We start from the raw sequence: 27,885 nt of genomic DNA on the forward strand, positions 1-27,885 counted from the left end.
TTTTATCTTGCCTGCCTATGGCATCTGTTTGATCTAATAAAAAGCTGAATGCCAATAGCAAGGAAGGAGGTATAGGTGGGACTTCTGGGAATGGAGAGTAAGGAGGAGAAGGAATTTAGGCTTGAGGGGAAAAAAGGAGAAAGTAAAAGAGACAACAGCGAGATGCCAGGGGCCGGCCAGCCAGCCAACATAGAAGCAGCAGGAAAATAGGACATACAGAATGAAAGAAAGGTAAAAGGCCATGAGGTAAAACGTAGATGAATAGAAACAGGTTAAATTAAGTTAAAAGATCTAAGATAAGCCTAAGCTAAGAACAAGCATTCATAATTAGTAATAAGTCTCCCTCTGTCTGTTTTTGGGAACTGGTTGGTGGCCCAAAGAAAAAAATCCAACTTCACGCATTTTCTGTTTTTTCCTCTGACAGAGTCAGGGTATCAGGTCTGTAATCCATTTGGAGTTGATGCTCTGTTACAGCAAAACTTTCAGAGAATTGTTTGTTTTCTGTCTCTAATTACCCTCTTCAGGTTTAATCAGGCTTTCTGTTTTATTGCTCAACCACAGAGTTCAAGTCACTAATAATCCAAACATAACTGCATTTAATGGTTGTTTCTGAAATTTAATTAAAAATATTATCATGTATATGAAGTATTTTCTCACTTCTTCCATGATCTGTTTTCACTTGGCACGGTCGGTCCACTTTTGTTTTTTCTCTTCTGTTCCTAGTCCCTCCTTGTGCAGAAAACTGTTGACATCGTTGACCTTGAACTGCTTCTCCTTAGAAAGTTTTCTTGTAAGATTGGCCTGGGCTTGAACTTAACCACACTTGTGTAACACTACTGGTAAATGATGAGAATAGCCCGTTGTGCCCCCGTGAGTGTCAAACACATGCATGCTATTTTCTTTCTCTTGGGAAACCTAGAATCTTGGTCATTTTCATAAACTCTTGGGCATTGGTTCTCCAATAGCTTCCTTGGAAATTGCACTTGTGTGCATTGTCACAGCTGCAGTTGAAGGGACCTGTGCTGTGTGTGACCCCATCCGGAGGGTCACACACATTTTGGAACAGGTAAGTTTTATTTGGACTTTCAACTTGTTCAGAGAGCACAGGGCCCTCTCTCCCCCCTACAGGCCCCCTTCCCCATGTCCCCTCCCTGGGGAACACTCAGGGTACAATGATGCATCTCTGGAGTCCTTGGCCCCTTCCCTGCTGACATACCCCTCGCCCCTGCACAGAGGAAGGAGGGGTGTGGGGAGAGGGCCCGGAAGATTTGGATCAGAATGGCACAAGTGATGGACAGTGGTTTTCACTGCCACCAGCTGGCCAAGGCCCCAGGGAGGCTCAAAGTGAGGGGTGGATTCATAGTGGGCAGCAGGCTCCCTCAGGAGGCTCCCACCTCAGCCTGGGGCCCCAGCCTCCCGCTCCCCTGTCTTTCTGAGGGGACGGCTCTGAGGTAGATTTCACAGAGGGAATTTAGGGGTGGGTGGGTGGGTGTGGAAAGGGGATTAGCTCTTTTGAAGTTGATCTCCACAGCACCCTGGGCCCATTCTCTGTGCAGCTGGTACCCAGTTTCTGCTGGATTTAGCTGCATACTCCTCTTCCTATTGCTAATTTTGGTTTTCATCTTTTTACTATAACGAAGTATAGTTGTTCCGCCTGCTGTGGATTCTGCTCAGTTCTCAAGCTTGAGGTGCTCTTAGGATTCTCTCAGCGTTCTCGTGTCTTTGTTCTTTTTCTGGTTTCTCTCTAGTTCCCAACCCCTGAGCAGGAATGCATTGTGTATCTGAAGTCCACGGGTGATTTTTAGATGACATTTCTAGAAATCATGCTTGGTGTGGGAAGTCTTCTGTATATGTCTTGCTTTTAATAAAGAAGCTGCTTTTGGCCAATGGCTTAACAGAATATAGCCAGGATGGAAGAGATATATAGAGAGAATAGGCAGAGTCAATGAGAAACCGTGTAGTTGCCTGCAGGAGACTCCTCCACTGGAGCCCACTGGAACCTTGCTAGTAAGCCACAGTCATGTGGCGATACACTGATTAATAGAAATGGGTTAATTTAAGATACAAGAGTTAGCTAGAAATTTGCTTAAGCTATTGGCCAAACAGTATTGCAATTAATACAGTTTCTGTGTGTTTATTGCGGGACTGGGCCCTACGGAAACCTCCTTCAACAATCCCTGATTCTTAAAAATGCCGCAAGTCAGCACTTCAGGTTCCAATATAAATGATTTATACCTACCTACCTACCTACCTACCTACCTGTGTTCTGAAGTTACCAGTTTGGAAATCTACAAAGCAAAAGGATTACAGTGTGCTGAATAAAGTCAAGTGATTTTATGATTGTTCATAGAACCTACATGGTTGACTTTGTTCTTACGTTTTTGAGGGTCTTACTGTGTTGCTTGTGGTGTTGAACTTGTGCTTTGTCTTGGGACCATTGATGAGCTTCTCAATGCTTGGCCGATTTTAACATGGCTGACTTTAAAAACAAAATTCAAAATAATTGGCCGGCGGTGGTGGCGCACGCCTTTAATCCCAGCACTTGGGAGGCAGAGGCAGGCGGATCTCTGTGAGTTCGAGGCCAGCCTGGTCTACAAGACGTAGTGCCAGAACAGGCTCCAAAGCTACAGAGAAACCCTGTCTTGAAAAACTAAAAAAAAAAAAAAAAATTCAAAATAATTATGGAAATTTGGAAAAGAAATATTGTTCAAAAGACAAAGTACATGTTTTGTCACTTAAAAAGAATATAAGAAAAGGAGTGGCAGAAGAATTTTATATTGTTCTAAAATTCAGATTATGGCAAAATGGCAGGGCTATAAATATGCCACCTTCTGCAGAGGCTTGGAATCATCGCTATGATTTATCTTGGTTGTTAACATGAAAGGAAGGAGATGCTCTACGGGAATTTGAACAGTGTTTATTCTGAGTACTTTCTTAGGAGGCAAATTAATTTAAGAATGGTGGTATACTTTAGGTTTAAATATTTTCTTTAATCCCACAAGTATTCACAGAAGTCTGGTACTTGTTGACTGTGGCCCTGAAGCATGATGTTAGCCTCCAGTGTCACTGGTGTTTATTTGAGGTGACATCACTTGACCTGACACCAGCACTGTCTTGCCACTAGAATCATCAGGGACAACAGCTGAGTAAGTCTCACTGTGTCTTAGCTCAAGTTTACGTGTCCCTGTCACTGCTTCATGGAAACGAGTAGAATATCTAAGTTGTTCTGTACCATTAATTTTATTTACTTATATTTTCCTTTATTACTATCATTGTGTGTGTGGTGTGGATGTGGTGTAGGTATGACAGGCTGTGGCGGGCAGACAGCTTACTGGAGTAGGCTCTTTCCTCCTGTGGGTTCCAGACACTGAACTCGGGTCAGGCTTGCGAGGCACTGATTGGTCTCAGCAGACCCTGTTTTTATGACCCACTTCTGGCAATGTAAGATTTTAGTATAGATGACAAAAGGAGTTAGATGGTGGTTGGTGCTGACTAAACCTAAAACTAACTTACTTATTCATTCATTCATTTTTAATTAATTAATTAATTTTTGAGATAAGGTAAACTGTTTATCTTTTCCTGGCTTAGAAATTGCTGTATAGACTAGGCAGGCCTCAGACTTACAGAGATCAACTGCCTCTGCCTCTTGAATGCTGAAATTAAAAGGACCATCATTCCAAGGTTTACTAATAGTAACAGATTTACTAATAATATAGGAAGCATTCTCTATGACTGATTACTGAGCCAGTGTTACAAATAGTATTTGAATCAGTAGTGAAAACCAGGTATACTTTCCCTTTGCAGTCCTGGGGATAGGATCCAGGGCTTTTTGCCTGTTAGACTAGAATTCTCTAGCACTGAGTTCCATCCCTAAACCTCTTGACTTTCTGAGCCCAGGCTGTGCTCAGACCCACTCTAGCTCCAGCAAACCTGAAACCTGGAGTCTCCGATGCGCTTCAGCTTGGGAGTACCTAGGTTTGTGAAGACCAAACACTCTTAATAGTTGAACTTAATAGGCTCAGTAATTTATAAATGAACACAATTTCATGTTTGTCTTCCAGTTCTTCTAGAATTCAAAATTATAGTAAAAAAAACATAACTTGCTGGAAGCCACGGGTTGTTTGTTTTTGGCTTGGTCAAGCTGGGCCTCTAGGAAGGTATCAGCCTTTCAGAACTGCTGTCATTTTCTCCTTGACACCATAGAGTGTCTATTGTGACTTCATGTCGCTGTGTAGGTAACTGGTTATTAGTTACTGTGAGTCCTTCCTCTCTGTGCAGCCAAACTGCTGAGACCAGAGAGCATGATATTCTTACCCCTCTCTTCTTTCTCGTTTCTTCCTCTTGCTCAGCCAATCATTTATATATTCATTTTCAAATTTATGTAATTTTTGAGAGAGGGTCTTATGTTTCCTAGACAGGCCTTGAGCTCCCTATATAGGTGAGAATGACCTGTAATTTTTGGTCTTCTTCCTCATCTCCTGAGGGCTGTTATCACGTGTGTGTGCCACCATGTCCAGTTCATTTTGTACATTACTTGGTAAACATTTCAGGGTATAAGTTGTATGCCAGGTGCTACAAAGTTGAGTACAACATGTGTTCTGTTTTCATGATCTTACGCTATAGTTCCACGCACATACCCCTGCTGAATGACAGGATGCATATATGAAGGAAGGCCAGTATTTTGTATGCTAATTAAAAAATTAAAAGTTAGCAGCAACAGAAAAGTAAGGCCAGCAAAGTGGCTTAGCAGGTAGAATTGCTTGTGCTTAGGCTTGGTGACGCGAGTTCAATTCCTGGAGTCTCCACTGTAGCCTTGTAGCACGGAGTCCTGAGAGTTGTCCTCTGACCGCCATACATGTGCATGTGTATGTACATTTGTGTATGCACACACGGCGTAAAAACATGGCAAAACAGAAGCCCTCTTGCTGTTTTTCTCCTTGCCTTTAAATTCTGCATTAAAAACGTGGTGGTTCTCCGGGAGGGAAGTGTTTCCTTTCGGGATGATAGGGATGCTTCAGGAGCCTTTCATGTGAGTGGTGGGAGCGTGTGTTGGGATGTCTGCGCCTGTTAACGTCTTTGTCAGCAAGGAATTAAATAAGCCAGATATTTTATCAGGAGAAATTAGTGTTTATAGTGTTGTATAGGACAATAGACACCCATTTATACATAGGTACCCTTGGCCTGTCCTCCTGAGTTCCATGGTCTGAAACAAGAGCAGGTGACACATGCAGAGCTCAGAGCATAATTCCTTCAAACCTTATGACAGCTGATAAGTTCATCTGTTCTTTCTTCTGTAGTACCTAGAGCAATTGTAAGCATTTTCTTTTAGAAATAACATTTTTTATTTTATAATTAGTTAACTATTTATATAAATTATATAAATAATTTAAAATTAATTAATTAATTTGAGACCAGGTCTAAAGTCTTTGCAGCCAAGGATGGTCTGAAATTTCTGGTCCTCTTGCCTCTCCCTCTCACGTTTTGGGATTACAGGTGTGGAGTACAGTATTTTATGCAGTGCTAAGGATCCAACCCAGGGCTTCCTGTAAGTAGGTAAATACTTGACCAGCTGAGCCAGTCTCTAGCCTTAGAAGTGATTATGTTTATTTTCTAAAAATTTAAAAATTGTATTTGGGAGGCACTGGAAACTCTGGTTAGTCTAGCCTTGCTGGAGGAAATAGGTTTCAGAACAGCAGCAACAATAAAAACAAATGAAGAGAAGAAGAACAAGGTGCTTCATAATAATTTGTCTAAACAGGGAGAAAGGTGATAGACACTTACACAGACCTTGCATATATAATAACCCCAAATTATTATAGGTACACAGAACACAGTGTTCTGGGAAGCAGAACAGAAGGCTGGGTTCACCAGTGGAAGTAACTACCATTGTTTGTGTCCCCACCAATGCCTTGCAGACATGAAGCCTCACTGAGTGCAGTCCTCTCCTGCTTTGTTACAGCAGGAGCTTCACTGGAATTGCTTGGAAAGGAATGTGCTACCTAAGTTTTTTTCTTTTTTAGGACTTGATTATGGATTAAGTTTACCACTTGGAGAAGACTATGAACGGAAGAAACATAAATTAAAAGAAGAATTGAGGCAAGATTATAGACGCTATCTTACTCAGGTAAGATGTTCTATTAATGAGTTGTGTGTTTGTCTGTTTGAATTTATCCCTTAAATTTGTTTTTGGGAAGTGTTGATCATATCTGGTATCTGGCCAACTAGTGTAGTCAAAATTAATTCTTGGTGGAGAAAACATTGTGAGAATTTGTGCTATGGAGTCATAGACTCTTCCTGGAGCTCTGTAGTTCAGCAAGGCACTGGGTTTAGTTTCTAGCACAGGAGAGTGCTTTACTAGGAAAATGGGTTGTAATGTTAAATGAGGTGTTTTCTGTAAAGCTATTTTCGCTTAAAGGGGCATACCCACCATTCCCCACAATATATTAAAATGACATGAGGCATTTTAGTTACTAATTATTTTTTATTATGAGCTTATAAATTTTCAGTTAACAGTTTTAACTGCTGTGTTCATTCAGGTTTTTCACTGTGACAAAGTACCTGAGAGAAATAGTGTGAAGAGGGAAGAGAGTTTAGCGGTCCAGCCTGTGGTCGCTGACTCCATTGCTGTGGCCATGGTGGGAATGTGTGGCAGAACAAAGTTCAAATATCATAACAGGCAGAACAAAGTTCACATCTCCTAACAGGCAGGGAGAACAAAGTTCAAATATCATAACAGGCAGAACAAAGTTCACATCTCCTAACAGTCAGGAAGAACAAAGTTCACATCTCCTAACAGGCAGAACAAAGTTCACATCTCCTAACAGGCAGGGAGAACAAAGTTCAAATATCATAACAGGCAGAACAAAGTTCACATCTCCTAACAGGCAGGAAGCGGAGATCAGACAGGAAGAGTCTAGGGATAAGAGACAGTCTCCCAGTGACATGTCGCAAGTGACCCAATCTTCCAGCAGGGCTGGGCTAATCGGTTTCCAGAACCTTCCAAAGCAGAGCCACCCGCTGGAGATCAGGCCTTCAGCAAGAGCCTTTTGGGACATTTCATATTCAGATCTTGATGACCACCAGCAGCTTTGCTTTTGATTTAATGCTTCATATAATAGAACCCTTTTGCAGTTATCAGATTATCTAAGAGCTAAATTATAGGCTTATTGTACGTTTTACAATGCAGTTTCCTTTGTAGGTTACAAAAATATTTTAAGCAGTCATGTTTCTAGTATCTGCAATACTTTTCTATTGCTTTATAAAGACTTGTTTCAAGTTGTATCTGACTTGTAATTGGAAAGAACAGACCTTTACTGAATACATGTTATCAATGGTTTGTTTCTCTTGACTTTAGGGCATTACACAAGCAAAAAGAAAGGTAGGGTTGCCTGCATCGTGTTCTCTTTCAGTTTGTGTAATAGTTTGTAATCATTTGTATGTAAGTGATTCAAATCAAGTCGAAAAACAGCTTCATTTGTGTTTTTGAGACTTTTGAGTGGTTCCTTTTTGTATCTTTGCTTTTGCCAAGATGGAAGCCCACACATTATAATTTTCTATTAATGCAATCATTGCCTCAGTTCCTGCTTTGCCTTTGTTTCTGTTGTCTTATTTATAAATATCCCGGAACTGTGGTGTGCTTGCCTTTAGCTTGTTAATTTTTGTTCCACAATTATACTGATCACAAGATAATAGTCAAGATACTTAAAAATGTTTTGAACTATGTATTGTCATGATTTGAATTACATGATATTTGTATGCCATCAAGTTGATCACATTTGCTAGTTTATGTAGGAAAACAGAATTAGTAGTTATACAAAATTAGTAGTTATAAAAATAGTCTCATTCATTCTTTGATCACTCATCAATAGTTTATTACTCTGTAGATCCTGTCTTCAAGAGCTTTAAACTTAGCTGTAGATATAATCTTTCATCACGATCAGAAACTACAGCAAGATAACCTGATCAGGGGGAGGTATCGTTTTATAAGGCATTACAGGATGGGAAGAAATTGGATATTCACAAGGCAGAATTGAGTAGAGAAAGCTTTCAAATGGAGAATACAGACTGAAGAAAGATGTGGTTTTTGGTTCGACACATGTGCCAGCTTGACGATGGATGATAGATAGCCCTTTTATAGAGCGGTGAGAAATGGTGTAGAGGGCTAGGCTTGTTGAAATGGTGTTGTTGGAAGGCAGTCCTTGTGACGAGCTGAGAAGTGTTGAGTTTCTGGAATGTCTGTGAAGAGCATAACTGCTGTAGAACAGTTATTTCAACTTGTTAGAGACTCTCCTTAAACAGATCTCTATGTCTTCACTGAACTAGTTCTGATTGTCAGTCCATAGTTCATGATGCTTTCCGGGATGATCCTGCGGCTAACTGATTTAAATAGTCCAGTGTATTCCTCACTAATTTTTGAATAAAAATTCAAATTCCTTAGCATGTCATACCTTTCCTGTTCTAGTTTGACTTCCTAGGCCTGTCTTGTACATCCCATCTTCCTCTTCTGCCTTTTCTTCATAGATGTAAGATTAGAAAAAGAATGATGAGGTGCTGGGCATGTCTCGTAAAGATGTGATTCAGCTTTTGAGAACTGGCTACCGAAGGAGGAGGGTACTGAGAGGTGGAAGAATGCAAGGCAGACCCTGGATTATACAAAGTATGAATTATTAGCCACTGAGTCACGTCATAGGCAACAGCAGGGCAGAAGGAAGGGGATTATGTCTGGGCTAGCCAGCCTTCCTCAAAAACAGTTGATGTGCCCACTATCGATTAGAAAACAGTCTGGGGACTAGGGATGCATCTGGGTGATGGCTGACATAGAGCATTCTGGGTATTACTTTAACAACGTCCCGCCCTGTGTGAGATGAGCATCAGATCGGCAGTCACAGCAGAGATGGCTATGGTCATGTCAAGCTGGATCATCATGAGTGGGCATGAAGGAACTGCCTTTTTAAAGAAAAGTGATGTGATCACAGGAGCACGAGTCTTTACGTCCCCATGAAGGAGTTGATTGATTCTGTGACGGTTCATAAGAGTACAGTGGTAACATGGTGCCCTGTCTAAAGCCTTTGGATGACACCTGGAGGTGGAAGTTGAAAGCAAGAAAATTCCATAGAATGGACTATGGTGGTGCACACCTTTAAACCCAGCACTTGGAAGGCAGAGGCAGGTGGTTCTCTCTGAGTTCAAAATCAGCCTGGTCTACAGAGTTAGTTCCAGAACAGCCAGAGCTACACAGCGAAACCCTGTCTCGAAAACAAACAAACAAACAAACAAACAACAACAACAAAAGCAAAAGATCTATTTAAGCACTGGCAGGAACAGCCTCTAAATAAATACCACTTCCCCCCCTTTAGTTTTCAGAATAAAGGCTCATTGGTGTTCTTACTGGGCAGACAGAACAGCTTTTAAATTGAATCAGTAAATTAATTTCATTAGTCCATAGCTCTTTCTTGAGCCTTATATTTTTCTGACTATCTTCTTTGAAATCAAATGTGTTAAAAGCATTATAGAGCATGTCCAAAAAGGAATCGGGATCACCATCTTCATTCTCGTGCTATAGAAGTTTACTTTCCATAGTCTGTTCTTTTTATTTAGTAATTTATTTTGATTATAGCAGTTAAGGCCTCCTAACATACTGATGGCTGCCAAAGAGATGACAGAGTTAGTTAGAGTGGTCATGCAGTATTTACGGAACAGATAAAATTCACTTCTTGTTGTCCAGATAGATGTAGGGGTTTGGGTTCTTTGTTAACCTGTACAACAGTGTAGGTTACTTTCAAGCCAGCACCAGGGCTATAGCGAGGCTCTGCTTAAAAAAAAGTTTTCATAAGGCTATGTTAGCCGTATACATTTATTACCCTAAGCTTGTTTTGTGATGAGGGATGATAACTTTCAGCTGAGGACTGGGATTTGTTGTGGTTGCTCATTTATAACTCTTAGAAACGATTAGATTTATGGTGCGCTTTGACATGGTGGGAAGCAGGGTTAGGATCCAGTCATTCCTTTGTCTTCCTGTTTCCTTTTGACAAAAAAGCTTATTAGAGTCCCATAAGCCAACCTTCACATTAGCTTTTATAACTAGATTTATTAATGACTTTATGACTTTTTCCCTAAATAAACTCGTACAGTCCATGTTTTTAGTATAATGCTGTGGGAGCAGATAGTGTATTACATTGCAATTACTTATGTTTATTTGCTAACTAAATGGTTAGAGGGAACATAAGCTTATTGTTTCCTTGACATTTAATATACTAATCGGAAAGCATTAAATGGTTAGTAATTATTTAATTTGTTCATGAATGCAAGAAACTGGATAGGCCAACACATACTGATTTAGCTTTTATGATGTGGTGTTGTAGATGCTGGTGCCAGTTTTACAGGCGAAGGAACTGAGGCAGAGAAGCTCAGAGACTTATTTAGCTTTTTTGACTAGTTGTGCAGGGCAGGCATCATTCTCATGTTATGGAAGAATATGTGTGGGGTCACTCGTGTGGCCAGTGCTGTTGTAGAAGCCTGAGCTCTGGGTCCTTGGACTTGCAGCAATGGTCTTCAGTGCCACACGCCTGCTTAGTGGGTATGAGTGCAGGAGGGAGGGACACACAGCAGCAGCGGTGTTCACAGCTTAGTCTTTGGCACTTTGTGTATATATTTGCTTAGATAACTGCAGCAAACAGAAGAAAAAACATTACAGGCACTCGTGAAGATATTGGTGAGGAATCTGGGTAGTGGTAGCACCACACCTTTAGTGCCAGTCCTTGGGAGGCAGGGCAGGCGGATCTCTGTGAGTTCGAGTCCAGCCTGGTCTACAAGAACCAGTTCCAGAACAGGCTCCAAAGCTACAGAGAAACCCTGTCTCGAGAAACAAGGGTAAGGTAGGTAAAAGAATGAAGAAAATATACCTGGAAGGATATAAATTGGAAAAAAAATCAACCCTTTTCATGATTGTAATTACCTCAATTCAATATATATATACACACATACATATATATCTTTGTGTGTGTGTGTGTGTGCACGTGTTCGAGCGTGCATGTGCGTGTACATTGCAAACCTGAGTTAAAGCTTGAGCCTGTCCTGGAAGTTGATTTGAAGGGATTCTAGTCGTCACTCAGTCACTTTTGGTGTGCTTTCTTGATTCACGGTCTCTGACTTCACCCCACTTCATCCTTCTGCTGTGCACTATGTAGCAGTTTAGACTATAGATTGTTAAGACACTTTGAAATGTACGGAAGCCATTAGCTAATGGATATTTTTAATATGTATATACACAGAAAAATTTTCTATCTACCGGTGAAACAGACCCATCTACTCTGGGAGTTTCTCTTCCTATTGATGAACGGTTATCTGCCAAGGTAGGTGGGTCAGAGAAGACTTTCCTGGGGCTTCAAAACCCTGAGAGAATATACTTCTAGTTACACCATTTCTCCCTACTTGACTATAATCTTTATTTTAAAAAGTCTATGGAATTCCTAGTTGAATCAGTAGAAAACTTTTTTGAACATTAATGATGTAATGCAATAGATTTTTTAATGTGTTGATTCTTTTACTGTATTTATTTACTTAAATAAATAATTCAGTCTATTTTTTCTGTTGATATCTGAGCCACGAAGTTTGTGCTGTGTGGTAGTTGCCAGTGACTTGCGCAGTTGCGAGGGGACAGTGGTGCTGAACTTCTGTGTGTTTCTGTCACTCCCGTAGAGGTGGGAGCAACATGAAGTAGTGTGTAAGACAAAGTGGACAGATACTAAGTTTCAAAAAGCAGGCCTAATTTTTAAGTACTCTTTTAGATTGTGTTGTTTCAGTGACATTGAACATATTATTAGGACTTAAGAAAATGTACTAATGCAATTTATTTACATTTTAGCAACAGTTGATTGTATTATTTTAATGTATGTATATATATATATTGTGTTTAGGCGTGCTTAACTTAGGGAATAAGATGGTTAGCATTAAGCATTTTGCTATTGGTCTGGGGAATTGCAGGATAGCTATGTCACTGACAAGCTCTGGGGGAAAAGAGTCAACGTACTTTATGACTGAAGTAGTTTCTTTTTGTTACTGACAGCAGTGTTAATGAATTGAAAAACATATTTATATATGTTGCATATGGCAAGGGAGCTGCAGTGCTGATCAGTTGTCTTCCTGTTCCTTTCAGTGACTTTTTGTCCTTAGAATCATTGGAAAGCTTGATTTAGGCTAAAATCCGATTTGTATGATTCTGGCCTGATATGTTACAGTTAACATTGCCTTTCGATTTCTTTTTTAAGGAAAGATTGAAACTTGAGCGCAACAAAGAATACAATCAATTTCTCAGGTGTAAGGAAGAATCTACAGAAAAGGTCAAACAGGTAGAAAAGAATATTGAGGTACGTTTTGCATTTATAAATTTTTAATATCATATGCATGAGTGGGCTGCTGGGGTTTTGTGTTTGTGCCACCGTCCCTGGCTTTATTTTTTAAGTGATTTTTAAATATTGACAAGCTTCTGGGTTTTATTTATATGTGTGTGTATTCATATAATGCATATTCAGACTTATCAAGACTAGAATAATAATTGGATGCTGAAGTTCTTTTTAAAATTTTATTTTTTAAATAATCATTGTTAAAAATATAATTATATAATCCCCCATCTCCCCTCTCCTGCCTTCAATTCCTTGAGTGCTGTTCCCTTACTCCTCAAGCTCATGGCCTCACTTTCTTTAATAGTTTTTGTTACAGACATGTACAGTACATAAATATATAAATATGATTCGTTGAGTCCATTAATGTTACTTGTATGTATATGATTTCAGGGCTGACCACTTGGTGTTGGATAACCAATTAGGGGGTTCGCTCTCCTGGAAGAGTACTTCTCTCTCCCTCAGCTGTCAGTAGTTGTCTGTAGTTTTCTGTCTAGGGTTGTGGCCTTTGAGATTTCCCCCATCTGCATTAGCGTGTCTATTGGTGCTGTCACTGTTCAGACCATGTTTGGGCAGAAGGGGTCATGGGTGTAGTTTCCCTGTTATTTCTAGGCGACAGAGTCTCACCTCAGATTTCCCGTTTCTTTGGCTCTAATAATCTCTCAGTCTTCTCTTGCAAGATGTTCCCTGAGCCGTGGGTATGGGAGTTGTATATTAGATGAGCCGTGGGTATGGGAGTTGTATATTAGATGAGCCGTGGGTATGGGAGTTGTATATTAGATGGTATGGGAGTTGTATATTAGATGAGCAGTGGGTATGGGAGTTGTATATTAGATGGTATGGGAGTTGTATATTAGATGAGCAGTGGGTATGGGAGTTGTATATTAGATGGTATGGGAGTTGTATATTAGATGAGCAGTGGGTATGGGAGTTGTATATTAGATGAGCAGTGGGTATGGGAGTTGTATATTAGATGGTATGGGAGTTGTATATTAGATGAGCAGTGGGTATGGGAGTTGTATATTAGATGAGCAGTGGGTATGGGAGTTGTATATTAGATGAGCTGTGGGTATGGGAGTTGTATATTAGATGAGCAGTGGGTATGGGAGTTGTATATTAGATGAGCAGTGGGTATGGGAGTTGTATATTAGATGAGCAGTGGGTATAGGAGTTGTATATTAGATGAGCAGTGGGTATGGGAGTTGTATATTAGATGGTATGGGAGTTGTATATTAGATGGTATGGGAGTTGTATATTAGATGGTATGGGAGTTGTATATTAGATGGTATGGGAGTTGTATATTAGATGGTATGGGAGTTGTATATTAGATGGTATGGGAGTTGTATATTAATTAAATGCAGCCTCTTCGGCTGAGCTAGCAGAGCGACTGTCAGCTGTGCTTCTCTATAGTGGTCTCCATGTGCTTCAGACAGAAGCCTGATAGCTGTGAAAGCTACACTGTCCGTGAGTGTACTGATGAGTATTTAGAAGCTGGGAAGGAATGATGGCTGGTTTAGTAAAGTGGTAGTAGGCTCTCCTCTAAGATCTCTGACGTCATCGTCCCTGGGTAGTTGTCTAAGTTTCTAGTCCTTATTTCCGTCCAATGAGTGGGCCTTAAGACTAATTAGACAGCGCTTAGTCTCAAGATAGAAGTGCTACGAGTTCACCTTCAAGGCTCTATGGGCATTGTTGTGGTTTATAGACTTCACTGCTGGATAGGTGTCTTAGTTAGGGCTTGCTTAGTTAGCAAGTTGGCGAGGAAAGGGTTTATTTGGTTTATACTTCCACATCACAGTTCATCACTAAATGCAGTGAGAGCAGGAACTCAAGCAGGACAGGAATCTGGAGGCAGGAGCCGATGCAGAGGCCATCAAGGGGTGCTGTTTACTGACTGTTCCCCAAGGTTTACTCAGCCACTTTCTTATAGAACCCAGGGCCACCTGCCCAGGGATGGCACCACTCACAGTGGGCTGGTCCTCTCCCATCAATCACTGCTTAAGAAAATGCCGTATAGTCTTGCCTGCAACTGTCTCTTATGGAGGCATCTTCTTACTTGAGGTTTCCTTCTCTCTCTGTCAAGTTGGCACAAAACTAGACATCACAGTAGGACTTCCTGGTGGCTTCCCTCCCTTGGCAGCCTGCATGGCACCTTTTGGTACCATGAAAGCTGTTCCTGAGGGAGGAGGCTCTCCGAGCATATCCAGTCCTAATCTTCCAGTGTCCAAAGTACATGGTATCTCCTACTTCAGCCTCTGGGAGGCAACCAAGGGCAACAGCAGTAGCCCATACCGCTAGACACCAGCCCCAAAGAAGGTATCTCATGTCTGGCACCGAAGTTTTTGTTAGTCAGTGTGGTTCCTGGGGGCCTTGTCAGCCCAAGTGGCATAACTTAATTTTATTTATTTATTTATTTTTTTCAAGACAAGGTCTCACTATGTAGCTGTGGCTGTCCTGGAACTTGCTCTATAGGCCAGGCTGGTTTCAAACTCAAGATATCCACCTGCCTCTCTGTCTCCCAAGTGCTGGGATTAAAGGTGTGTGCCACCACCACCCAGCAAAGCTTATCATGTTGAAGAAGAATTTAATTTGAAGTACTGTGTAACTATTAAGATATGCCTGTCATGTCTAAGGCTGAGAATTTGCATTTAGTTGGCGGGTTTTCATAGTCACTTACCCATTTTAGTATTGCTGTGTCTTGCTATATAATACATCTTTCTGCAAAATAATTCCTTGAAGTTTTTCCGGAAAAAGCTACTTTAATGACTTTTGAATAAACATCAAAGTTCAGAAATACATGAATGTATTTTTTTTAAAGATTTATTTATTATATATACAACATTCTGTCTGTGTGTATGCCTGCAAGGTAGAAGAGGGCACCAGATCTCATTACAGATGGTTGTGAGCCACCATGTGGTTACTGGGAATTGAACTCAGGACCTCTGGAAGAGCAGCCAGTGCTCTTACCCTCTGAGCCATCTCTCCAGCCCTACATGAATGTATTTTAAGGATAGTTATTGGACTTTTATATAAGAAAGGCTTAGTATGACTTGAGACTAATTATCTTTTATATAATAATGTCTCATTAAGCTTTTTTTCTTCTTTAATTCAACAGCCAAAGAGTCAAAGAGATAAAAACCCTGTTAGTCACAGTAAATCTGAGCTACCTCCGCAGATACAGACTTCACACACACATTCTGAGGCACCGACCTATGAAGAGCTGCTAAACCGAATACGGCGAGAGGAAAGCAGGTACCGACAACTAGAAGATGAAACTGAATTAATAAACAGAAGACTTCTTAGACAGGCAAATGAGGAAGTAGGCATCTCTGGCACAAACCGAAGCTTTGCCAGCAAGGCTGGTGGTGTTCCAGAGCGAAGAGCTCGCAGGTCTAATGAGGAGCGCGTGCCCGACAGACAGCTCTGTAGATCTGACCGGGATCCCCACGACGGCGAAGAAATGGATGAGAGGTTTAGATTTGAAAGTGATTTTGATAGAAGACTCCTGAGAGTATATCCCAATGAGAGGTAATATCTACATTCGTCTTCATTCTCCTTACTATTGTTCTTAGTTTATAAAAGCGGTTTTACTTGATTAATTCAACTGTACTGTTTATTTTGTGAGGTGCTGTAATTTTATGTGTCACTGAAAACACTCAAAATGAGGACCCCAAGGTAATCTAGGAGTTGGAAAGTGTATACCCTTAATTTAAAAGTGGGTGGCAACATTCTCGTAGAAGAAATTTCTTGTCTCAGCCGTGACCAAGTAGGGGAGTAAACAACACAACAGCAAAAACAAACAAAATCCCCAAAATCTCGTTTGAAGCCTAAAGCAGACATTGACTCAGATTGGAAGCCTGATTCTGGCTGCCAGCAGCATCCAGAGAAAGCCCAAGTTTAAGGACTCAGGTTGTCTTGGGTCATAGTTTCCCAGATGACTGTCAGGGATGAAATCTACTTCCTTCTGCAGTAGGTTAAAGTCAGGTTGATAGCCATCCTAATATTAAATGTTAAATGTAGGGAAAAGGGACATTTTAGCATGGACGGAATAAAGTATGTGCTTGTAATGTTGATATACCTTAAGTTTCTTTATCAATATATTTTAAAGATTGTTATTGGACTTTTATGTAATTCAAATGGTGTAAACTTAATCAGATTTTCAAATGTTTTTCTACTTTCTTTAAACAATTGATTTTGTAATATTGTTTGGAATTTCTTAATTATAGATCTTTGTTGGCCTTTACCTTAATATTTAACTTGACATATGTTTCCCTATTAGAGACAGAAATATCACAGGGCCTGTGTTTGTCATTGGCCTGCTAACTTGAAGGATTACATGTAAATTTTAGGACATGTTTTGTTTGATAGTCTCAATATTTAATTTTTTACTATTTTAGAAAATATTCTCAGGGCGTAATGCAGCACTGCCAGTATTTTAATTACTGATAGCGATACAAAGCTCTCATTAATTCTGTCTCTAGTCGGTCCTTAGTTTAGATAATTTGAGTTCAAAATTTAATATCTGTAAGAATGAGAAATGTGGATTGCTTATGACAGTTTTCTATGAGAGCTGAATCTAATTGTTTGTAGTTTTGAAAATGCTCCGTATTCTATAGTATCTTATATTTGAAGCTAATTAAAATACTTTTCAATTTAGGAACTCCAGGTACTCCTGGAATCTTGATGGTGTCTTCTCTGTACCTGAGAACTTTCTAAAGCCTTTTTTCTTTTTTTTTTTAAAAAAATGATATTTACCTCTAGAATATAATGGAAATATAACTTTAAAGTTTGGAATTATAAGAAACTCATGACAATTAATGCTTTATTCTTTACATATGAGCTAACATATCAATTCCATTTAATCATTTGAGGACTGCATTATTATATACCTCACAAATGAAATGATCTTTTTCTGTTAACTTTAAATCGTATTTTGAGATTATGTTACGTAAGGTTGAATTCTTACTCGTGATCTCATTTCTGAACACTATTTAAGTCATGTGTTACTTACATTGTGTTAATGTATCAGATATCATATCTCCATGCGTTAGGCATTTTTCATGTTTCTTGAGGACAAATTGGGTTATAGCCACTTTTTCTCCTTGAAAAAAAAAAGAATTCACATTAATCATCCAATAGTTCATTTTTAATGAGTATACTTGTTAGTAAAAGAAATAATCCTGTTTGTTAACTTCTATGATTTCCTTATTCCTAACTTCTTTAAGTTAAATTTTTGATTGATTCTAATCTTATAGTGATGTTTTATTTTTATAATTTTGCTGTTTCATTCTAATTATCTTACAACTTCTTAACATGCCTGATGTATTATGAACAGCATATTTTTTCTTATCTTATAGGTGGGGCAGTGAAAGCTCTCCAGAAAGGGTTGTTTTCTTAAAGTCATACCATGAATTGGTCAAAGTTCTTAAATAATTAACAAAGTGGTTATCACTGGGATTAAGAGCTTGTGTTCTGTGTGTTTGTGTGTGTTGTTCATGTGTCCTTACTAATGAGTAAAGTTGATGTTTAAGGGCTCTCTGAAGTTGAACATAAGTAGTTTTTTATGATACTTTGAATTATAGACTCTTAAACCGTAGCCTGTGCTAGTCTGTATTCCTTATTAGCTGAGCTGTAGAAGTTTTACTTTAATACTGAGTTAAGGACGATTTCAGCATCGGATGCTGTTTGCAGTTTCCGCGTGACTAATGTGTCACACAGAATAGTGTTTCCTTTCTATTTAAAGCTTGCTAGTTGTATATTTATAATAGACATTCAGTAAAGTTCTGAAATGACCCTTCCCTAAAGCTGAGATCTGTATGAACTGATAGGTTAAGTCCTCCTTAGTGTAAGACGCTCCAGATTTAATTTGTAAGGCATAAGTGAGAAGTGCCTGAGAAGATAGCCATTGGTGAAGACTTCTCCCTTAGTACCTTTACTTTTTCTTCAGAAAAGTCATTTTAGCAAATGTTTAAAAAGATTCATTTGCTGGGCGGTGTTGGTGCACACACACCTTTAATCCCAGGAGGCAGAGGCAGGCAAACCTCTGTGAATTTGAGGCCAGCCTGGTCTGCAGAGTGAGTTCCAGGATAACTAGGGCTCTCACACAGAGAAACCTCGTCTTGAACCACCTCCCCCACAAAGGGATTGATTTATTTTTAAAAATTCTGTGTGTATGTATGTGTCCTCCCTAAGTTGATGTACACATGTTGTACAGTTGCTGGTGGAAGCCAGAGGGTTTTGTGTCTCCTGGAGCTGAGTTTCAGGCCACTGTTAGCCATCTGATACGGTCTGGAGACTGAACCAGGGTCTTCTGCAAGAGCAATATGTGCTCTAAATCACTGAGCCATTTCTCCAGCTCCATATGCGCAGATTTCCCTTCACATTGAGGATATAGTTGAGGATAGAAAATGCTTATTAACTACACAGATTGGAAAGGAACTGGAAGTCATGGGTGATGTTGCTCACAGGTAGCTTTTCAGAAAGCTCTAAAAGCAGAACTCAGGGGCATGGAACATCACTTACAGGCATGGATGCATGGAAACTTGCTCACATAGCTCAGGGGCATGGTACATCACTCACATGCATGGATACATGGAAGCTCACATAGCTCACAGGCATGGTACATCACTCACTGCATCCTTTTTTTAAATTAAGTTTTTTGCTTTTTGCTTTTTTTTTTTTTTTTTTTGAGCCAGGCTCTTAACTTGGTAGCATGTGCTGACTCAAGCAAGACTCATCATAGTTCAAGCTGTTCTGTAACTCATGACAATCCCTTTGCCTCAGCCTCTGAAGTACTGGGATCACAGATATGAGCCATCACACCTAAGGAAGATACTCTGTTTGTTTGTTTTGGTTTTGTTTTTTTGAGACAGGGTTTCTCTGTATAAAAGCGCTGGCTGTCCTGAAACTCACTCTGTAGACCAGACTGGCCTCAAACTGACAGAGGTCTGCCTGCCTCTGCCTCCTGGGTACTGGGCTTTAAGGCATGAGCCACCACTGCCTGACCTACCCAGTATTTTCAAGGCCCTGGGTTTAATATCCACTCCACTCCTGCAGAAAGGTGAAGGGTATGGATTCAATATGGCTATTGAAATCTCAGTCCCAGATTCATTAAGAATAAAGGATTGACTTAAGATTCTAAACTACAATTTGGCTTCATGGCTTTATATATCTCAGGTTATTATTATTATTGTTTTTGCTGTTATTGTTATTATTATATTTGGTCTTAGTAATTAAAAAATTTGATATTTCTATTTGTGAATAACATTTTTCTCCTGAATTTAAAATGGTAAGCATAACTGTATCAGTCACAGAATTGAACCAGATGCCTTATGATTTTGTATTTTTTTTTTAGTGAAGTATATTCCTCCACCCCGGATTCTTAAATATTTCTGTAGTATTTACTTATAATCTTGTGACTGACTTGTTTTTCTTACTAGATGAAATGCTTCAGAACATCTTTTGTATTGGATGTTCACTGGGAAAGCTCTGTAGTCTTACTAGCGACAACCTTGATCTTAAACATAGTTTAAGATAATTTGTTAAATTCTATTTAATGGTTTGAAAAGAATATGGTGCTTGCTTTTATGATCTGTATACGTGCTGAAGAGCCCATGAGCTGTATTTTTGTGTGGGTTTGTGGCTCTAGCTGTTAAAATCTTAAGTGTATTAAGATTGTAAATACATTCTTTTTAATGAGTTAGCTGAAAATGCAGGATACTGTAGTTCTTTTGTAAATTTTCGAACAAATCTCTGTTTCTTATTGACTTTTAATTATGAGACCCAACCAAAGTTATGCTTTAAAAATAGTAAGTTTAAATTTCTTTGCATAATTATTAATTAATTAATTAATTTTTACTGATGTAGGTACCTCCTTACACCACCAGTGATTTTATTTTTGTGTGTCATGTCAGGTCCTTAAGACCATTTCTGGGTTGGGTGAATCTTTAAGATTGTACTCACAGCTGTGACTGTTCATTTTAGTTTTATTGAGGCAACAGCTTGCACTGCCCTGGCCTGCAGGCCTCAAACATGTGGCAGCTTTTTCTCGCCTCAGCCTCCTGAGTGCTAGGATTACAGGCAGATCAGCAAAGCTAGCTGACAGGTGTCCAAGTTACTGCGGCTGTGGATGGAAGAGCTGCATTGGGAAGGTGCACAGAAGGAAGAGCGCATAGGGGAAGGTGGATTTCCTGTAGTTGTGGACGGAAGGAAGAACCGTGTAGGGAAAGGTGAATGGACAGAAGCAGAGGGAACCGGGTGCTTCTTCCTTTTGAAGCAAGTGAGGAGACTTCATCGCTGCAGCAGTGGACTGAGACTCAGGGCCTAAGCTTCTTCTTGAGGGCAGATTGTATAGATGCCCCTTCCTAGCATAAGCTAACATTTCAGACCTCCTATAGAAGGCAAATGTTTTTTTATAGTCTTTATTGTTTGTGCAGATAGTCTAGGGACAGTGAAGTCTTACCCTGGTGGGACCCTCCTCAGACAGATGTTGTCAGGTGACAGCCAAGGGCTATCTCCGAAAGCAACCCTTTCTCAACGTGGCAATCTGAGCCTGCTGTTGGACTTTCTGCACACGTGGATTGTATAGACGCAGCATAACTAAATAGAAGGTTCACTGTTCATTAAAAGCTGCATGGTAGAAACAGGGGTGGCCCTAGATTAATGTGTTAGTTTAAAAGAGCTGAGCATCTATACTCCAATTTAAATAAAGCTAGCCTTTTATTTTTTTATTTTTATTTATTTTATTTTTTTAAATTTATTTATTTATTAAAGATTTCTGTCTCTTCCCTGCCACCGCCTCCCATTTCCCTCCCCCTCCCCCAATTAAGTCCCCCCCTCAGCCCGAAATGTCAAATTGAAGTAAAATTTGGAATGACGCGTAGGGCACTGTGTTAGATATGGATAAAAAGAGCAGAAGCAATTCCTGCTTTTGTGGCAACGTCGCAGTGTTGTTGTGATTTTTATTTGAACCGATTTCCAACCTCCTGCCCCCTATAACTCTGATCATGGTTTTGTGGCAGAACAAGTGAAGACTGTGATAGGTTGCGTCTTTGGAGAATCTTTCTGTTTACAGCAGGTCATGGCCGGTCCTGTTAATCGCAGCGCCAACTTTACGTAATGTTGTATTATATTTCCTCAACCATACTTCTTTTCATCTTCTTCAGAAGGAAAATATAATTTAACAGCCACATAAAGAAATATGACTTGTGAAATGCTGGTTTTCATGGATGTTAATAAATGTTCATGTAAGAAGTTATGCTGGTTTCATTGGCATGAGAAATTATATTTCATAAAAGCAAATCAGTGTTTGCCAAATGGAAAAAAAAAGATAGTTGAATTTTTTTTTCACTTTTTAAATAGTTGCTTTTTTAAAGAAGAAAATAAATTCTAAACTTTCTTTTTGTTCATTATGACCTTATAAGTACAACGAAGGCTCCTCAGATCTATGCCGCATCGGACTGTCTTTAATGTAATGTTTTCTATTGAGCTTTTTGTAATGTTCTTTCATGGGGTTTGTTATGCTAGTTTTTAAGTTAAGAACCTCAGTTCTATGTATAAGGAAATAATTAACAGACTATATATGTCTTAATTAAAAAACAGTTTTGTTTTAGTTCTGCTTGTAAACTTCAGTGTCTGCTGTGACTATATCTTCTCAGTGCCCCAACAGGGTTTGACCTACAGAAAGTGCCCAGTAATTCCCATGTTAGCCAAATGATACAAATGTTTTTTCTGTGTTATCTTACCTTTAAAAACAACACACACACAACACACACACACACACACACACACACACACACACACACACATATATATATATGGAGAGATGGCTCAGAAGAGCACTTGTTGCTCTTCCAGAGGGTCTGAATTCAGTTCCCAGCACCCAAGTTGAATGACTTAGAATCTCTTACTAACAAACACTAGTCTAGGTGATCTGACACTCTTTTCTGGCCCTCTCGGGGTTAGCAAAGATATGACTGGTGTGCCCATACACACACTCACACACAAAATGAAATATTTAAACATAACATTGAAATAAAATGTTCTAAAAGGTGTATAGAAATAATTTGTTATAATTGAAGTAAAAAATTATTAGGGAATGGAATCATAGCATTACTTTCCCAGTGTACTGTACATGACAACAACAGCAAACTCGATTGTACACCCACACTCCTTGTTAATGAACAGATCAGAGTTGAGGTGAACTCGATTTGACTTAACTTTAGGATGTGTTAGCAGTAAATGTCAGCACAATCCTTTGTTCACTGTGATGCTAACACCCTAGAGAGAAAAGAAGACCCACTGTGTGTGGGATGTGCTCTATAAGCTAATGTGTTTTTAAGGCCACACGGAAACAGACAAGGGTATGTGCCTCCTGTGGAGAATGAGGATGCTGCCACAAAAGAGTCAAACACACGGATCTCATCTGCTGGAAATAAAAGGTATGTGGTAGCAATTCTGTCCTTGTCTTTACGCTCTGAAACAGCACCTGTCTAAAATTGGTTAAGGAAGAAGTAGAAAAAGCATAGTATATTAACAGCCACCCTTTACTAGTGACAGGATTAAATGGGAAGAAAAGTGAGGACTTATTAGGAGTGAATATTTATGATTCTCTCTGTCCCCTCCCCTCTTCCCTTTCTTGTCTTTCCGTATCTGTTCTGAGGATTGAACATAAATCACTGAGTGAGACAAAGCACTTTACCACTGAGTTACATCCCTAGGCCTACATCATTCTTTTCAGGAATTTTTTTTTTTTTAAATCTTGGCAGGGCTTTTAGAGTAACCCTCTCTCATTATATAATACTCCCTTAGGAAGAACATATACTAAAATTGGAATGCTAACTATATAAAGTAGTTTGAAATAATGAAGGAAAGATGAACATAATTTGATGGTGTAATAATGAATTTGAAATGTGCTGAGACTGTGGTTGGAGAGATGACTCAGTGGGGAAGAGGGTGCAAGTCTGAGTCCACCCCTGTCTGATGGCTCGCAGCTGCCTGGAATTGCAGTGCCGGAGGAGTCTGACCTCACAGCTGGCACATGCGTAACAGGAAACCTTTAAAAATATCTTGGCATCCTGCTGCTACAGTTGGGTTGAAAATAGATCGAAAATGTCCCTGCAGTGTGAGTTTTAACTTTACTACTACTACTATTATTATTATTCATGTTATTTGCTTATTGGTGAGGTAGCTTTAGTGCTTACTTTGTAAAATTAGTATTTAAGTTTGTATTGATAAGAAATTTAATAACGTTATAGTTCTTTTGTGTGTGTGCTTTTCTATTTTGTGTGTAAGAATGAATGGTTCTGTTCTTAAAAAACAGAACCTAAAGGGAACCACAAGGACCAGCGAGATCCTCAGCAGGTGAAGGTGCTTGCCACCAGGAGTTAATCCTCGGAGATCACACTATGTGAACTTCCAAGGTCGTCTCTGACCTCCACACTTGAACCATGCCACATGTACGCTAGACACAAACAAAAAAGTCAAGAATGATGAAAATGTAGAGCAGAAGCGCATGAGGTCTGGGATGTGGCTCAGTCGGGAGAAACCTGGGATTTAATCCCAGCAGTGTCCAGTGTGGAGGTTTACACACTGGAGTCCTTACGCCTGCCATTGCAGCACTAGGAAGAGGAGGCTGGAGGACCAGCACAGCCTCCCCTCCTAGGCTTAGAGGAACTCAGAGAGAGGGAGAGGGAGGCAGGGGGGCAGGGGAGGATCAAGGAAGTGTGGGGGGGGGGGGACGACAAGAGCATGAGAAGGTGATGGAGAACTGAGTACAATTACACTGTATTGTACGCATGTGTGGAAACCAGCGAAACAGCGGAGTTTGTACAATGCTGATGAGGAAAGCAGAATAAATGGTCCTAATGTAGAATATAATGATGGTAACAGTGTCCTTTCTTAGAAGAAATGCTAAGGATAAATTATCCTTGCCAGTAGGAGAGATTGTTGTCTTTTTCAATTAAATTTCTTTGTTCCTTTTTTTCAAGACTTTTTAAAATTTTTTTTTTAAAATATTGTTAGGATGCACACATACGTGCACACACACACACATATATATAAATCTATTTTTGGTCTGGTGGTAGTGGCACATACTTTTAATCCTAACACTTGGGAGGCATAAGTAGGTGTATCTCAGTGAATTCAAGGCCATCCTGGTCTACAAATCGAGTTCCAGGACAGCCAGGAAGGACTGTTGCACAGAGAAACCCAGTCTCGACCTCCCGCCCCACCTTCTTAAAAAAAAAAAAATCAATTTTTACTGGGTAATTTCATATAAAAATGATTTCAAATCTGTGGATCCAGTGAAGCAGGCTAAAGAAAAGTTATATATATATATATTGGGGTTCCTTGGCTTAAAGAAATAAAATACCGTAGTTTTAGCTGGCACTTGAAAGAAAGGCTAATTCATATCACACTTCCTTTTTTTCTTCAAGGGGGCATGTATGTGCATGTGTTTGTGGAAGCTGGAGGTGAAAGTCACCGTCTTCCTTCATCATGTTCCACTCAGTTCTCTGAGACAGGTCTCTCACTGAACCTGGAGCTAGCATGGCTGGCCCCAAACCCTGGGGAGACTGTTGTCACTTCCCTAGCTGGGGACTGTGGACATGCACTCCCTGTCTGTGTGTACCGAGGGCTGAGCCCAGGTCCTCAGTGCCTTTCAAGAACTTTACACATTGAGCCATCTTAATCCTAATCATATTTTGTTCTTTGAGACACAGGTTTTTTTTTTTTTCTTAAAATATTTATTTATTTATTTATTTATTTATTATGTATACAATATTCTGTCTGTGTGTATGCCTGCAGGCCAGCATAGGGCACCAGACCCCATTACAGATGGCTGTGAGCCACCATGTGGTTGCTGGGAATTGAACTCAGGACCTTTGGAAGAGCAGGCAATGCTCTTAACCACTGAGCCATGTCTCCAGCCCGAGACACAGGGTTTTTTTGTGTAGCCGAATCTTACTTATTATGTATTCCAGGCTAGCCTCAAATCCACAGTCCTTTATGTTGAATTTAGATTTCCTAAAATCACATGGATTTTAATATTTGCTCTCTTGTATTGTTTTAGTGCTCACGCTAACGAACCACCCAAGTGTGCTGATGGTAGTATCAGTCCCTTCGCAGGGATGCTCTTTGGTATGTACAGCACGTGCGGTTGATGAGACCTTTGCAGAGTGTTGAACTAAATGTCTTTATAGATAGCTTCTTGCGGCTTACATTATGCTGGGGACCGTGCTAAGCATTTAGCATGCACTGTATAGGACTATTGATTCTTTTAAAGCTTTGTAACTTAATTAGCTACTGTTGATTCTTTTAAAGCTATGTGACTTAGTTAGCTACTTTATAGATGAAATCAGTTTGAGTGAAAAGTGTTTTAATTTCTTTTTTATATTAGGACTTTGTTGTACTATGGATTCTTTATCCTGTTTTATATGTGACCCTTGATTTTTTTGGTTATCTTTGGTAGTGTGAAATTGTCTTGTATTTTAGCTCATTTTCTTTGAATATTCCTTTCCCAACCTTGTTGCCTCAGTCACTATTCTTTTGTGTGTGTGTGAGTGAGAGAGTGTGTGTGTGTGAGAGAGAGACAGAGAGATAGAGACAGGGACAGGTAGACACAGAGAGACAGACACAGAGAAAGACAGATGTATGGAGACAGACAGACAGAGACAGAGAGACTGGGCCTGGGCCTGGGCCTGGTATAGGCTTTTGAAGCCTAAAAGCCCACCTCCCCAGTGGCACACTTCCTCCAACAAGGCCACACCATGTAATCCTGTTAAAGAATTCCACTCTCTGGTGACTAAGCATTCAGATATGATTCTGTAGGAGTCATTTGTATTAAAACTGCCACCCTTACTCTTCCTGTATAGTTTCTGAAGAAGTGGTCTTTTTTTTCCCCAAATCATGATGGTGATTCAAATTTTCTATTTTTTTTTAAATCAGAGGTCAAGGTGATATAATCCTTTTGGTTTGCTATATTATATTTGTCTTTATTTCTTTTCAGAAATGGTGTGGTGAGCCTTGTTTTTTGCTTCTTGGTTTGTACACAAATGAAGTTGATCTTTGACTTTGAATGGACATTTTGAAAACTTAGCTAAAATTTGGTTGTAGTGTAAAGCACATGAGAAAATTGAATAGCATTTTAGGTTCATCTAACCTAAAAGTGGTCAGTAATTTAAATTTTGACTTTGAGACATGGTCATGGTATTTTCAGACTTTTATTTCCTGGAAATGACTATTTCCAGGGAGAAAGATGGTATATTCACAGAAACTTAGTTCTTTTTTGTTTTGTCTTTTTCTGAGACAGGGTTTCTCTGTAGCTATGGAGCCTGTCCTGGAACTTGCTCTGCAGACCAGGCTGTTCCACTCACAGAGATCTGTCTGTCTCTGCCTCTGCCTTCTGAGTGCTGGAATTAAAATTGTGTGCTACCATCACCCAGAGAAAGTTAGTTCTTGTTGTCTATAAGATTTGATCAATTTTACCTGTCAAGTCAGAATAAAGGCACATAATTATGATGTATTTTGTAACAAATGACAAAAATAGGAGAACCAAGCTGAGAGTTGAGTGAAAAATGTTAATTTTATCAGTAAGAAGATTAACAAGTTTTCCAGTATGCAGTTGGGAACTGTCTAGGGTTTTGAATAAATCATTAGCCAGACAGTTAGACTCCATTATGGTGGGGACAGTACGGAAACAGGTGACAGGCGGCATAGCAGGAGTAGAAAGCTCAGGGTTTACAAGTTGACCCATAAGAATGAAGCATAGAGAGCAAACTGGAAGTAAGACAAAGCTCTTAAACTCTCAAAGCCCACTCCAGTGACATACTTCTGGTAAGGCCATACCTCCTAAGACTCTCCAAACAGTGTTGCCAACTGCCCAGAACTATGGGGGTACATTTTTCATCCAGAGGCTCGGGAATTATTAATACATATATGTTTGACCCATGATAAGAACTCATTTATTAGCTGGTGGTAATGGTGCACACCTTTAATCCCAGCACTCAGGAGGCAGAGGCAGGCGGATCTTTGTGAGTTTGAGGCCAGCCTGGTCTACAGAGTAAGGTCCTAGACATGCTCCAATACTACACAGAGAAGCCCTGTCTTGAAAAAAAAAATAAAAAAAGCAAAAAACAAAAAAACAACCCTCACAAATTATGAAAGTAAGCGATGTATTGATGTGATTTTCCTCTCTCTTTTATAGTGATTACTCCAACATAATTAAGAACTGAATTTCTTAAGCTTGAGTTTTAGTTGTGTTTGAGACCTAAGAGTTAAGTGTCTTAACACTTTCTTATCTAGGAGGCGAAGACCGAGCACTCATCCAGAAAAAGAAAGAGCAGTATAGGCAAGAACTTCTGGAGCAGATGGCTGAGCAGCAGCGGAAGAAGAGACGGTAATGAAAGGTTTGCATTCAGCAGAGCGCATTGTGTGCAGTGACAGGATGTGAAGGAGGATGGCAGTTTCTTCTCGTGTGTGACTTGATTGCTAC

At 39.7% G+C, this 27,885-nt stretch overlaps 1 protein-coding gene across 12 annotated transcripts in view; it reads left to right on the forward strand.

Moving 5' to 3' along the window:
* Cspp1 (centrosome and spindle pole associated protein 1) overlaps positions 1 to 27,885 on the forward strand; it is a 99,447-nt gene that overhangs the window by 23,010 nt on the left and 48,552 nt on the right. For 7 of the 12 annotated variants that reach the window (XM_041667436.1, XM_041667434.1, XM_041667433.1 and 4 more), the window contains exons 4-11: positions 6,021 to 6,124; positions 7,355 to 7,378; positions 11,271 to 11,351; positions 12,267 to 12,365; positions 15,511 to 15,923; positions 22,736 to 22,834; positions 25,465 to 25,532; positions 27,696 to 27,789. In XM_041667436.1, coding sequence (XP_041523370.1) covers positions 6,021 to 6,124; positions 7,355 to 7,378; positions 11,271 to 11,351; positions 12,267 to 12,365; positions 15,511 to 15,923; positions 22,736 to 22,834; positions 25,465 to 25,532; positions 27,696 to 27,789 — 982 coding nt within the window. The remainder of the gene's footprint in view (positions 1 to 6,020; positions 6,125 to 7,354; positions 7,379 to 11,270; positions 11,352 to 12,266; positions 12,366 to 15,510; positions 15,924 to 22,735; positions 22,835 to 25,464; positions 25,533 to 27,695; positions 27,790 to 27,885) is intronic. The other 5 variants (XM_041667437.1, XM_041667439.1, XM_041667442.1 and 2 more) reach the window with 3 other exon arrangements.

Source organism: Microtus oregoni, unplaced genomic scaffold, assembly GCF_018167655.1.
Source record: "Microtus oregoni isolate MIOR12 unplaced genomic scaffold, Mior012 000017F_ref0000208, whole genome shotgun sequence".
Classification (NCBI taxonomy): Eukaryota; Metazoa; Chordata; class Mammalia; order Rodentia; family Cricetidae; genus Microtus; species Microtus oregoni.